At 35.2% G+C, this 14,306-nt stretch overlaps 1 protein-coding gene across 2 annotated transcripts; it reads right to left on the bottom strand.

Annotated features, from left to right (window-relative positions):
* Positions 1 to 553: 553 nt before the first annotated feature.
* On the bottom strand, positions 554 to 14,179 carry LOC117333097. 2 transcript variants are annotated; one of them, XR_004533829.1, is made up of 10 exons: positions 14,041 to 14,179; positions 11,116 to 11,175; positions 6,801 to 8,558; positions 6,079 to 6,237; positions 5,552 to 5,712; positions 4,840 to 5,064; positions 4,041 to 4,131; positions 3,522 to 3,646; positions 2,449 to 3,256; positions 554 to 1,178 (listed from the first exon to the last, which is right to left on the bottom strand). XR_004533829.1 is itself a non-coding variant. In XM_033892233.1 (9 exons), the coding sequence occupies exons 1-9, from the start codon at positions 14,059 to 14,061 to the stop codon at positions 3,067 to 3,069; spliced, it is 2,790 nt and encodes a 929-aa protein (XP_033748124.1). In that variant the 5' UTR covers positions 14,062 to 14,179; the 3' UTR covers positions 1,218 to 3,066. The 2 variants fall into 2 exon arrangements, 1 of the variants encoding a protein (XP_033748124.1); XM_033892233.1 differs by lacking the exon at positions 554 to 1,178 and having other exon boundaries at positions 1,218 to 3,256.
* Between the last annotated feature and the right edge of the window lie 127 nt (positions 14,180 to 14,306).

Genomic DNA, 14,306 nt, shown 5'->3' with positions numbered 1-14,306 from the left:
TGTAATTAAAGAACATGAAATAGATGATATGAGAGACTGTTCCTGTGCTGTTGTGTTCTTGGTTAAGAAGCCCTATCCCAATTGCTCTGGATAGCATGCTACGGCTCTCCTGTATACTGTTAAATGAGGTAGCCACCAGTTACTTCAAGGAGACTCCACTTAAAAATGACTGTTGGTAAGACAATAAACACAAACAAACATCTCTAAAAGAGTTATCACTAAGTTTAGGACATCTATTGATATATACTTGATTGATGCACAATCTTACAAATGCATATATCGATAATGTTTGAAGTAATTGAGCAATAATAGAAGGTTCAAATAGATATTAAAATATGATAATAAATTAACCATTTAATTCTCAAAGAAGGTTTACCTCAGATTTTCATCAACAGTTCATTATTCAATAAGATATCAATCATAGTAAACCCATGAGACTTTTCTTTAGTGACACAAACGACAGTGCAGAATCTCGTGGGTTTTCAACGATACAAGATACCTTAATGTCCAAAAGTTGTACAATGTATCACTTAAGGAGATGATCTTACAGGAAACAACTGTGCTTGTAGTTTTCAAAACAGTTTATCTGAAAATGTCACTCAATTTGAGAAAAAAACAATTTCATTAGAACTAGATTTTATTGTTTGAAAACTATTATTGAAATACAACCTCCGAAATACCACAGTGACTGTTCTGTATTCTGCACTATACAGATAGCCCAGGTATATCCCCAAAAATCTCAGAGTGATTGCAAAATCTAGCAACAAGCAAAAGATTAAGAAAAAGATTATAACTCTAAACTGAACTGTTCTGAAGAATTTTTTTCAAAGAACCAATATAATAGATGGATGGTTGATGCTGCATCAAGGCAGGAGCTTGCTTGGCCCAACTAGCCAGGCACACTAAAATTACATGAATATATTAATACAAATCAGCACCAGAACAAAACTTCAACATCAACATTTAATGTTATATAGCATGTCAACAATAATAATTTCCATAATTGTACAATTCGTCATGATCACAGTTTTAACCAAATTTCTATGAAGTAGAAACTTGTATATTATTTAACAAAACAACAACAAACAGGATTTTGAAGAAGAAATCATAACTGTTTAGCTGTCTTTTTCGATAATTAAATAAGAAAATGATTATACAGTGATGTCACATCATTATACCTGGAAAATGTATTGATGGTTAGTCATGGAATGGTATGGCACTATGTAATGAGAGAATGAAATAAAAGCAATCATTGTTATTTGTGGTTAATTTTGTAATTAAAGTACATGAAATAGATGATATGAGAGACTGTTCCTGTGCTGTTGTGTTCTTGGTTAAGAAGCCCTATCCCAATTGCTCTGGATAGCATGCTACGGCTCTCCTGTATATTGTTAAATGAGGTAGCCACCAGTTACTTCAAGGAGACTCCACTTAAAAATGACTGTTGGTAAGACAATAAACATAAACAATCCTCTCTAAAAGAGTTATCACTAAGTTTAGGACATCTATTGATATATACTTGATTGATGCACAATCTTACAAATGCATATATCGATAATGTTTGAAGTAATTGAGCAATAATAGAAGGTTCAAATAGATATTAAAATATGATAATAAATTAACCATTTAATTCTCAAAGAAGGTTTACCTCAGATTTTCATCAACAGTTCATTATTCAATAAGATATCAATCATAGTAAACCCATGAGACTTGTCTTTAGTGACACAAACGACAGTGCAGAGTCTCGTGGGTTTTCAACGATACAAGATACCTTAATGTCCAAAAGTTGTACAATGTATCACTTAAGGAGATGATCTTACAGAAAACAACTGTGCCTATAGTTTTCAAAACAGTTTATCTGAAAATGTCACTCAATTTGAGAAAAAAATAATTTCATTAGAACTAGATTTTATTGTTTGAAAACTATTATTGAAATACAACCTCCGAAATACCACAGTGACTGTTCTGTATTCTGCACTATACAGATAGCCCAGGTATATCCCCAAAAATTTCAGAGTGATTGCAAAATCTAGAAAAACAGGCAAAAGATTAAGAAAAAGATTATAACTCTACACTTAACTGTTCTGAAGAATTTTTTTCAAAGAACAATATAATAGATGGATGGTTGATGCTGCATCGAGGCATGAGCTTGCTTGGCTCAACTAGCCAGGCACACTAAAATTACATAAATATATTATAAATCAGCACCAGAACAACACTTCAACATCAACATTTAATGTTATATAGCATGTCAACAATAATAATTTCCATAATTGTACAATTCGTCAAGATCACAGTTTTAACCAAATTTCTATGAAGTAGAAACTTGTATATTATTTAACAAAACAACAACAAACAGGATTTTGAAGAAGAAATCATAACTGTTTAGCTGGCTTTTTCAATAATTAAATAAGAAAATGATTATGCAGTGATGTCACATCATTACACCTTGGAAAACATCAAGAGCAAAAGAGTAAAAGTTGACACATAAAATGGATGCCAAGGATATGGACAGAAGTTGAGATAAAGAGCACACAATAATAGATGTAATTGTAATGTATTGTAGAGATCGTATATGGGATTATGATGTCGTATAAAGATGTGTACACCGATGTGATGTCATGAAAATATGAGTACACAGATTGTATAAAGTGATGTCACTGAAATATGGTTTTATTGTCATGTCACTCAAATATGTGTAAAATGACTTTACACAATGATGTCATTTAAATCTGTAGTCACAGATTGTACATACCCAATAGTGATGTCACATATTGATGTGTACATATCAATATCATTTAAAAAGTAGAGGTCAATTCACGACTCCATTGCAACAAGCCCATGATTATCAGATTCAGGTCCTGAAGAAGCCCACATGTTTGGGCGAAACCAGTAGACATGCAGTACTAAGATACTAATCTGATAACCCTTGGCTTGTTTTGATTGACCACTACTTTTTAGTTCCTATTCTTCAATCGCCCTGTAAACCTGGAGGCATCCAAGCAAGGGATAACAGAACCTACACTACCTTTATGAGAAGTACAGTGTTGGCTCTAAAGTTTTATATCATTTAAATATGTGTACACAATGATCATACATGGTGACGAGCTTCCTCCAGTAACAGCCGAGACCTTTGATACCAGTGCAGGGATCACATTGGTAAGACAGCTGACCAGAATAGGGATCCCACACACAAGTCTGACCTCTGTGGTCAGTGGCAGCAATGCTGTCCTCCAGCTGTCCAATACACTTCACTCTGAAATAACAATATTCACAACTAGATGACAAACATTTCCCTAAACTACACTGAATGGACGTTGGTTCTTTGGGAATTTCCCCACTTTAATTAATATTCACAACTGTTATTATTGAATTTTTTGTCTGTTATGTGAATGCCATACACACCACTAATACATGCGGTGGAATTTTCGTGGCCAAATGACTGTGTATTAAGCGTAAATATAAAAATCCACAGTATCATAATGTGGAAAGTATATAGAAGATAAACCTTATGTACGCACCCCTCCCAGCTTGTGGCAGTATATTGGACCAATACTTTGCTGACTTCCGTCTCGGGATTGACCACTAATAGAACACCAGCATCGTCTGATTTCTTGTCGGTCAGCAATGACAGCAATAAATACTCCTGTTAAGAAGAGGAAATTACACTTTAACTGGGTATTAAAACTAACAGATAACCTGTTAACATGTATTAGCCATTGTAACTTCAATGAACAAATTAACTAGTTTTTTCTGTACATGTATGTTGTAAAGCCATGTACCCGGTAAATCTGGTAATACAACATATGAGTAGAACATTATATATATTAATCATTTCCTTTAAAGGAATATTAATTACGAACTTTGTTTATTTACAACTATTTAAAAACCACTTTGTAAGGAGATTAAACTGATTGAAATCAGTAAAAATAAATTAATTGACAGCCTAAAATCTGTGATAAAGTAAGGACGTGACTTGTTTCTACTAAACAAAAGACTAACAGTATAACTACTTACCACAAGGCTGATTTTGTACTGACCTGCTGCCATTCTGCTGTGACTAGTGTAGACATCTCGGGCCAAGTCAGCGACAGATCAAGTGTCCACACCAGTGTTCCTGTTTCTGTGTTCCTGGAATGATGCAACATTACCCATTGGCCACTTAAAAAACCCCAAGACATTCAACTTCTATAATGTACAGCTGGTTACATAAATATATAAGTCATAAAAATAAAGTAAAAATAAAAATATCTTTTGTCATTATTCTGTGTACATTTGACTTTGTCATTATTCTGTGTACATTTGACTTTGTCAATATTCTGTATACATTTGACTTTGTCATTATTCTGTGTACATTTGACTTTGTCAGTACTCTTGGGGACTGATGGTTGGAGGACAAAGCTATAGTCAATTCTGGTAATACTGGTAGGGGACTGACAGATGGAGGGGGAACTACCATCAACTCTGGTAGGACAGGTTGGGGACTGATGGATGGAGGGTAAAACTCTAGTCCACTCTGGTTGTACAGGTGGGGGATTTAGGGATGGAGGCCAAACTCTAGTCCACTCTGGTGCATGATACTGGTAGGGGACTGATGGATGGAGGCCAAAACTCTAGTCCACTCTGGTTATACAGGTGGGGGATTTAGGGATGGAGGCCAAACTATAGTCCACTCTGGTGCATGATACTGGTAGGGGACTGACATATGGAGGCCAAAACTCTAGTCCACTCTGATAGTACAGGTAGGGGTCTGATGGATGGAGGCCAAACTATAGTCAATTCTGGTAGTACAGATCGGGGACTGACAAATGGAGGGCTGGAAATTTTTTGTTGACATACCATAACACTAATGTGTTGGTAGAGGACCAGAGAGCTAGTGCTGACTGGAGATTTTCTACAAGCTTCAAACACCTAGGTGTACTTGAACCACCCGGAGAGGGGTCAAATTCCTGCTGGATTGTTAGCTGACCATCACAGTCCATAGAGTATTTGGTGACCCTAGTTTTATCCTGATTAGTATCTCCCACAGCTAAAGCTTCTACACTCAGGCAGCAGGCAGTAACACTGCAACAAATAAATGAAATTGGATAGAAACAGGTTATTATATCATAGGGATATACACATACAGACGTATTCACATGTTCATTTTAATACAAAAATACATATTGTACTGCAGAACATAGGTCTACATACTATTAAAGGATACGTGTGGGCAGTGTGGAGGTGTATGCATCATATCATTGCAAGCAGTAACAATACATCTTTGAATGGTCATCAATATTGTGATACCTAAGAATTAACCTGATGATCTCCCTTTGCTTATGAATGAATGAATGAATGAACTTTGCTGCCAGCACACATGTTCTAATGGTTCATCAGGAATCAACTCATTTGCATATATTCATGAGGACCAAATCAATTTGCATTTATTTCAGTACATCTCTGACCTTCACCTTTAACGAAGACAAAAAATGATAGATATGCAATGACAATGACCACAGTTGCATCAGCTGGATGACCAGAATCTTAGATTCTACCGAACCATACCTACCTGTTTGCCTGTAGACACTGTACTAGCTGGGGATGATCTGTTCTGGCATTGTAGTGAACCACCTGGGCGGTACATCCAACACCACGCAGCACAACCAGGAAGTAGCAGAACTTGTCCCGGAACACAGCTGGGAAGGTATAGCACTCCACTGAATTATAGTCCTGGGAAATGGAAGGGACATATCGTGTAGTACATGTACTGGGCTAAGGAGCAAAATAGGTCCAACAATCCGCTGTGAATGCCAAAAACATCTTCACTCACCTTAGCAGCATATCAGTGCACAGACTTCAAATCTGAGAAGATGGGCCCTTTACAATCCTAGATCTTTTATACAGTGAAGTACCATAAGTCAATTTGAGATGAAGTCAACTATTTGGAACTTGAGGTACAAATGGTCAAAATTAAGTAAGTTAGAGACTGTTGAATCAAGTTGAAAGGTTAAAGACAACTTAAAGGTCAAAAGTAGGTCTGATCTTATTTAAATTGATCCACACTGTGCTTACATTTACATTGTATATCATACAAACCTCTTCAAGCTTCCATGACTTAATGCATGTGTAGTTGTCTCCCCTTTGGTTCCACAAACTCATTGTTGACTGGCCGATACACAACAACACATCTGTTCTACGCCGTACAATCTGAATACAGCAAGCGGCAACACACCTCAGTGAATCTTGCTGTGAAAACTGAAACAAAACACATTTTTATTGATGATTATAAATTCAATTCACTTGTTTGATTGATATAGTTTTTTAGGGGATGCTAATAGCTGTTTTAAAAACATCAAAAATCTCTTCTGTCTGTAGTGTAGATATATTACTATTCAGACAGCCCTGCTGTCAGTTACCAATAAATGTATATTTTCTAAAATAACTTCTCAAAATCTCTGATTACCAAAGGAAACTTAATTACCAATATGACAAAGTACAATGAGTGCTGATTAATGGCATTATTTCACCGTCTCCACACCATACAAAACCTACCCAATACACTATGCAAGTCTTCTGGGTTTGATTTGCGGAAAAGCTTAATACCACACATTATAACATTGCCACGCCTCTGCGACTGCCAACCTTTGATTTGTGATAACCTTTTGAGCTTTGACACTACAAGGATGGCAGAGATTCTCGCTTTTGTTTTACCTGTGATTACCTTGATACAGTTCTCTCATTTGTTTGGTCTGATATAAATAAGGTGATTGCAACTCTTTTTTTTAACCTTTCGTACATTTGTTTTATTTGTGATTTACCTTGATACAGCCAAGATGTTTGAGTCTCTCCCCTTTGTTGACTCTGCGGATGCTGATGAGTTGGCTGTCCTGCGAGTCACAATCTCCAACAGAAGAGGAATTCCCAGTTCCCAGCTGGCTATCAGGTGGCGAGCCAAACAGGGCAGGTGACAAAGGAATATGTTCTTCACTAAAGTCACAGCTCTCAGTGTCGTATTTTGGCGTTTCTCCACCCTTAAAACAATTCCTTGACACCTTTATGTCTTTGTTTAATAGTGAACTGTTAGAGCTTGACAACAGTTCATTTTTATACATATGATCCGAGTCACAACCTTTGTTGTGTTTGTGTTTGGTATGGTCACATGATACCAGTGGACACTGTTCAGATACATGGGGAGTTCCCTCAATGATTGGAGTAATCTTGTCACCATTTACACCTCCTGCTTTGGAATCAGATTGATTTGCTAATGTTAAATTGTCACCACTAACTTTTTCAGTCCTTATAAGGTCATCCTGAATTGTGAACTTTGGAGAATAATCCGGAAATGATGCTGCTGACTTTGTTCCTCTTGTATCAGGATGGAACAAATCTTTGGAAGCTTCTATGGAATTCAGACTTGACTCATCTATGTGATGCTCATATTTGTCAGTCATTTCTTCCTCTTTGGAGTTATCTGATAATTTCCCTGTTGTCACTTTTAAGCGTTTTCGTATCATTCTTCCAAATTGTTCTACTGGGAGACTAAAATCACTCGGTTCTTTCTGTCGCCGATTTTCATCAATGAAGTACTGAAATATTGATGAAAGCATTGAGGGAAGGTTATGAGTTTTACCATGACGGGTAGAGTAGTCTACCCCTGATCTATAACTCTCCTGTATCAACCTAAGAGTTTCATACTCTTCACTGTTTTGAGAAGATTCTGAACTATGCTGGAAATTTACATCCTTTTCCAAATCAATATCCAAAATTCTTCCAATGGTCCTCCGTCGTCTTTTCACAGACTTATTCCTGACTTTGCTGTTTTCTGAACTAGGTTCTGGTTTCTTCAGTCTATCTATGGGATTTTTTTGTTTCAATGGGCTGGGTTTCTCTACTTGTTTGAACACGACCTCTGATAACTTTTCCTCATCATATGATATACAGTCAGTAATGGAGGCTGACTTTCCACTCATGTTCGGTGTTCTCTGTACAGGAATGTGATCTACCCCACCATCAGTGTGTAGTGTAAGGTTAACAGGGGGGTTTGTCTTAGAAGTTGAAGTATCTGCCATGCGCTTCGACACATTTCTTTTCCTTTTAAGAGACAAAGATCTCTTACTTTGATGTTCAGCACTAGAAACCATTTCATTTGAAGAGTTCCAGTTCAAGCTTTTATCAGAGTCAGATTCTGATGGTAGAATGTCTGTAACATGCTTACAATTATGTGCAGAGATAACATCATCCTCTTTGCTGTTGCAATTGAAATGTTTTGACTTATGTTCTTTGGGTTTTAAACATGCATTGCTGTGAATAGAAATTATTTCCACATGCCCATCATTGTCACCACTGTTCGTGTTGAAGTGTGCAGACAGATGTTCACTATTTGGGCCCACTTCAGCAGTACTGTGACTTGACTCTGTATGGGGAGACTTATAGGTTTGACAGGTATCAGAAGAGACTAGAGAAGGGACACAAAAGTCAGAGGTCAAGTGATGAGCATTAGCCTTCCCTTCCAGTACTTCCTGTTCTCTCAGTCTTCTTTTAACATGTTCCTTAGCGGAGACTGCTCGGGCACATTTCTGAGAAAGCAAATCAGTAAATAATTAGATAAAGCACAAATTATTCCATCACCCATTCATGTCTTAATTAGATAAAGCACAAATTATCCATCACCCATTCCTGTCTTAAGTTTTATAGTGAGTACACTTTTCTTTTGCTAGTTCCTGGTATCAATGCCAATACAAAAATTGTAATTTTCTATTTGGTAATGGTTGTAATCTATAATATAGTTTATGGCTTAGATTAATAGAATCTTTCCCTGCCTTGAGGGTGTGACAAAGAAATCTCAACCGGAGGGGGAATTCATAAACATCCAACCTGAGGATTGCCGAGGGTTGGACATTAATGAATTTCACCGAGGGTTGAGATTTCTTTGTCATACTCACTAGGTAGGGAATGATTATATTTCTCCCACCACTTCAAATAATTGCATATCAAATCGGTGGTCAACGCATGTTTGTAAACAGGTGGTTCAGAATATTTATCAATTATTCATGACAAATGTAAAAACCTTTTTTGGAAAGATGTTTTCCAGTCATGGAGAAAATTAGCAGATAAAGAAGTTTCTATAGGAGAGAAAAAAATATACTGAAAAAGCCTATTTGGTATAATAAATATTTATAAAATAGGAAACAAGAGTGTTTTCTTTAAGAAATGGTTTGAAAATGTTGTTATAAATGACTTATTAAAAGATAATTCTAATACTTTTTGTAATTTTGTGGAATTTTCACAAAAATTTGATGTAAACACTAACTTTCTCACATATCAAGGTATTGTTAACACTATCAAAAACTATATGTCCAATGATGATACTTTAAATATGTTGATTAGTTATCCATATATACCCCTAAATTTAGAAGTACATGTATTCATGAAGCATAAGAGAGGAACTCAAGATTTTTATAAGTTGTTGTGCCAAAATAGTACCAAATCCACAGGGAAAACTAAATGGAATGAATTGTTTGATTTTGATGAGGACACATGGAAAATGATATATATGATACCTTTTACTGTCACTAAAAAATTTAAATTACTATGGTTACAATACCGAATAAACCAACACATTCTAACAAACTCTTATCTATTTAAAGTTGCTCTTACAGATAGTATAGTGTTATTTGTGTTCAATGTAAGTCTGAGACAGAGACAATTATTCATACACTATGGAAATGTGAGAAAGTACAAGAATTTTTGCAAAATTTTGAGTTCCTTCTTGATGCATTGTTTATCCCATTTGGTTATGATAAGGAAACCTTCATTTTTCGTTTATTTCGTCAAAATAGTATCTATAGTAGGATAGATAATACCTATAATTTTAATTATAAAGCATTATATTTACCGAGTGAGATGTTTACAAACACCATTGTCAATAGCGGCTCTCAAGAATGTTATTAAAGATACATATCATACTCAGAAATATATTGTGGTTAATAAAGGTGAATTATTTTTATCAAAATTTAATATTGAATGGAAAAAATTTAATTAATAATTCTTAAACCCATTCATCAGTTTTTGCCAAAATAAAACAACATAACTTTAAAATATTTTGAAAACTTTTACTTTTAAATGTATACATTGTTTACTCCCTTGAACTTGTTGGCACTTTAGAATCCTTATTTCCCAATCCCCCCCCCCCCCCCCACCACTAATCTCTCTCTCTCTCTCATTTCACTTTCTAATCTAAAACTTCTAGGACCTTCTCTCCTGCGTCTATCACTTCTAAACAATGCTCATATATGTAATTTAATTTAATTAACATAGGTCAATTTGACACAATCACAATTAATTCTGAAATTAATTATGAATGAAGATTCATTGAATGAATGAAAATGTGTGAGAGTTAAATTGTTTATATATGACATATTTGCATTGTTATAAACTTGAAAAAAATATTACAAAAAAAAATGTTTGTAAACAAATGCACATGGTCGGCTCATGAATGTCTTTATTTGAAGAAGTACCCATCACAACCCCAAAATATCATTACACAAGAAAACATAGGTCTAAAATCAATTCACAATACTTCATTCAAAATGTTACTTCCGTAAGTACTTCTGGTTCAGAAGGTTAGCATGTGCTATCTGTTATACCCTAGGGGTTGACAGAAATCTCTCAAGTCTAAAACTGGAGATAAACAGGTGAACTGTGGGAAAAAATGACATTATAACCGAATGCCTATGCAGGGATTCCACTCATTTCTTTTGATTTTTAATAGTGTTAATAAGTTACCGGGTATACCAAAACAACTTTTTAGCATCAGCAAGACATGTCTAATTTGGCTTTACTGATTAGTCTGACTAGATATTATATCAATCTCACTGCTGATACTTGTATACAAGATCCCACCAACTAAATTCAAACTATATTGAGCTACTCCAGTATTAAAATGTTCCATAATATACATGTAGGTATTCGTAAGCTACCTAAGTATTACATATTAGATACACATCTGATTATTTCCATATGCAGATTTATGTATCCTTGCAATGTTATGTTGTATAACACAAACCCAAAAAATGTACAAATTTGATTAAGTAAATCTTAATTTATATTGATATGATAGAAAAAAATACATACCTTCAGCTTTTTCTCTTTTCTTGCTAGCTCCTTCTTCATGTGCAAGAGCTTTTCCAATATCTACAAAAATTATCAAGAAAAGAACAGTAAACACATTTGCTTGATTGTGTTGGTATTTCAGGGACTTAATAATGTGATTAAAATTTGTCATAAAATGACATAAAGTGTAACATCATCATGCAGTAAGAAATAATTAGATTAGATTATATTGCAAAACATTCTAAATAAATTTTGTAATGAAAACAAATTATGTAACAAAACTATGTTTCACTTTTCAAAAACAGTGTTGACTCATATTTCAGGGAATTATACAATCCGGGGGTAGCTTTGTTTTTACCTTTCCGATTTCAGGGATGAAATGATCAATTTCAAGGGTTCGAGATAATTGATTAAACAGTAATAATGATGCTTCCTCTTCTAGAAGGTACAATAAATGTATATGATTATGCATCTTTAAATTTTGTGGTACATGGGGTTGAGCTGTGATGATAGAATGTAATTAAATCTGGTCTTGCTTTATTTCTTACAAATTATGAGCAGATGAATTATTAAAAGTTCTCCTGCAGCAGTTTTCAAATTAATACAATGTATATTTTGTTCTTTCATTATTTTTGAAAGTGAGTTTTATATTTAATCTCCTTTTAACTTGCAGTGTTTAACTAAATATACACTGCAACAAAATATGGTATGTTTTATAGGCTTAATATGGACATCCTATACTATATTGCAGCTAAAACTTTTGCCTCTTGACCTAGCTGTGTAATCCTTACCTTGAATTGGAAATCAGATCATGAGAGATTCATTGTAAAGAAAGTTGCAACTCATGATCAGACTACTTGATGAGTTTTATAGAGGATCAGGAATGCAGAAGAGGAACTTATTTAAGGAAACCACCAGGCAGCAACTAGCCTGAGTTTTCTAAGGCCCAAACATCAGACGATAGACATTAAAGCCACATACCGTATTTGACCTAATAAGGGCGCAGGTAATTGACAGTGGGGGCGCCCTTATTAAGATTAGTTATTCTGAAGTTTTATGAAACAGACTTATACCTTATAGCAGAATACCCAAGGCTATGGAAATGGTAAAATATTCAGTCCTAAATATATTCCATCTGAAGATATCTATTCATTATCATATATTAAATATCACTTGAATATTCCTGTAAACTTGTAAACCCCATGCTAGCTGATCTTTAGACCAGAGAACGTGTGTTCTACCATTTATGTTCAAATGGAACTCTTTTGTGTTCTATTTATAGACACAGGTGATTTCCCAGATCATACCAGACATTGGTTTTTTTTACCTAGTAATTGACTTACAATATATTTTACTAGCTTTCTGTTCTGAACAAAAGTAATTTATGAACAAGAATGAAGTTTTTTACTTTATCTTCAAATAAAGATGGTAAGTTATTATTTGTATGTGTGTTTAGTTTCGGGTGCTCTTTGCACTGATATGTCATCTGTAGGAATAGACAAAAAGTGGTGAAAACTTGTGTTCAAGTAATTAATTTGCTGAAGAAAATTGTACACATAAAGTAGCAAAACATTTCACAAGAATTATTACTTTTGAACACCATTTTGACACTCAGTCAAAGATTTATTTCCTTGAAAAAAGGTAGGGGCGTCCTCTTCAGTCAAAGATTTATTTCCTTGAAAAAAGGTAGGGGCATCCTCTTCAGTCAAAGATTTATTTCCTTGAAAAAAGGTAGGGGCGCCCTTATTAGGTCAAATACGGTATATACTCCCAAAGAACGGTTTACGTTTCGAGCTCTTTACAGTTTTCAGACTTAATACATACAGTACCAAACAAACTGGAGGAAAATGTGTATTTGTGAAAGTGTAACGAGAAATTCCCAAAAATAATAACTAGGTCCGGGGATGCGACAGACCAAGTTTCTATGCAAAATAGTCCCATAATGCAACGGGCGGGTTATCGGTCTATACAAAATGGCGGAATGCCGAAGACAGATTCTGCCAAAAAGAAATGTATATAGGGACTGGAATCGGCGAAACCAGAGTATTTCCTTAGGAAAGAAAATGATCGTTGGAACTTAGCAAGAGAAGAAAAGGGAATAGACTTGAATTCCGATTTTGCCCAACGTCTATTATATTGCTGGTTAGCTTTTAACCATTATCAACTGCATGGATCTATGTTTTGTTGTATGCATATTGCTACATTTTAAAATTAAGTATTTAGATGTATGTTTGTTTATTTTGTTCAGTTATTACGCAAATATTCTGTTAATATGTTTAAATGAAAGCATTATTAGGCATACTCGATATGTAAACAACGGCCATGTGTGTAGTTAATGTTTAGTTAAAGTGCAGTGCACGTTGTTATAGCCTCTTTCTCGGCTCCGTGGCAGATCTCGCGATAAAAATAAATGCGGGAGTTATTTCATTTATGTCTCAAGGACTCTCCCGGTCAAGCGCCCAGGCCAGTGGTCATTTTAATGCTTGTGTGCAACTAGACTTTTATGTTATTTGGGAGTATGTGGCTTTAATCTGTGGCCAGAGGATATACTTGTGATATCATCCCGGCTATACTGTCTGTCAACATGATGGCCTAACGCCCGGTGTAACTGTTGGGGCCATACATATATTAGACATATCCGGACTCTGACAATGTTTGATGATGATGATGAGATGATGATGATGATGATATTAGACATATCCGGACTCTGACAATGTTTGATGATGAGATGATGATGATGATGATGATGATGATACGACGACGACGACGACGACATTGGTGGTGATGGCGATACGTGGTGGTAGCGGCGGTGGTCAAGACGACAACTAACTCAGCGGATAATCATTATAATTACGTACTAGGTATTTTCTAGCTGGTCACTGTACTGTATCAGGTGAATTGGATTATCTGATTATTGGGCGACGGAAATCGAAGCTGTCAGCTTACCTCTGCTTGGTTAGAATTCATTATTCTGGAATGTCGTTTATTACACTGATGGCGTCGAGAGGCAAAGCTTATGACAGATCAAAACACCCGCCATCTGTAAATGGTCAACTTCCTGTAAACTACTTCCGGTGTGCGTGAGCAGTTCGGAATAAAAATGGATGAAAATGGATAGTAAGATGAACATGTTTACATATTCGAGATGAGTTAGTCAGACTTAAAACATCACCTTGTTTGTATTATTACAGATGGTTCATTTAACGATACTA

The sequence above is a fragment of the Pecten maximus genome, chromosome 1 (assembly GCF_902652985.1).
Source record: "Pecten maximus chromosome 1, xPecMax1.1, whole genome shotgun sequence".
NCBI lineage: Eukaryota > Metazoa > Mollusca > Bivalvia > Pectinida > Pectinidae > Pecten > Pecten maximus.
This window is presented reverse-complemented; position numbering and strand designations above follow the sequence as displayed.

Coding starts and splice junctions, on each gene's coding strand:
- LOC117333097 (XM_033892233.1), bottom strand. CDS start 14,061: ATGAATTCTAACCAAGCAGAG. Junction 8,559..11,115: donor GAAAAGAGAAAAAGCTGAAG/GTATGTATTTTT, acceptor TTGCTTTCTCAG/AAATGTGCCCGAGCAGTCTC. Junction 3,647..4,040: donor TCACAGCAGAATGGCAGCAG/GTCAGTACAAAA, acceptor TCTTCTTAACAG/GAGTATTTATTGCTGTCATT.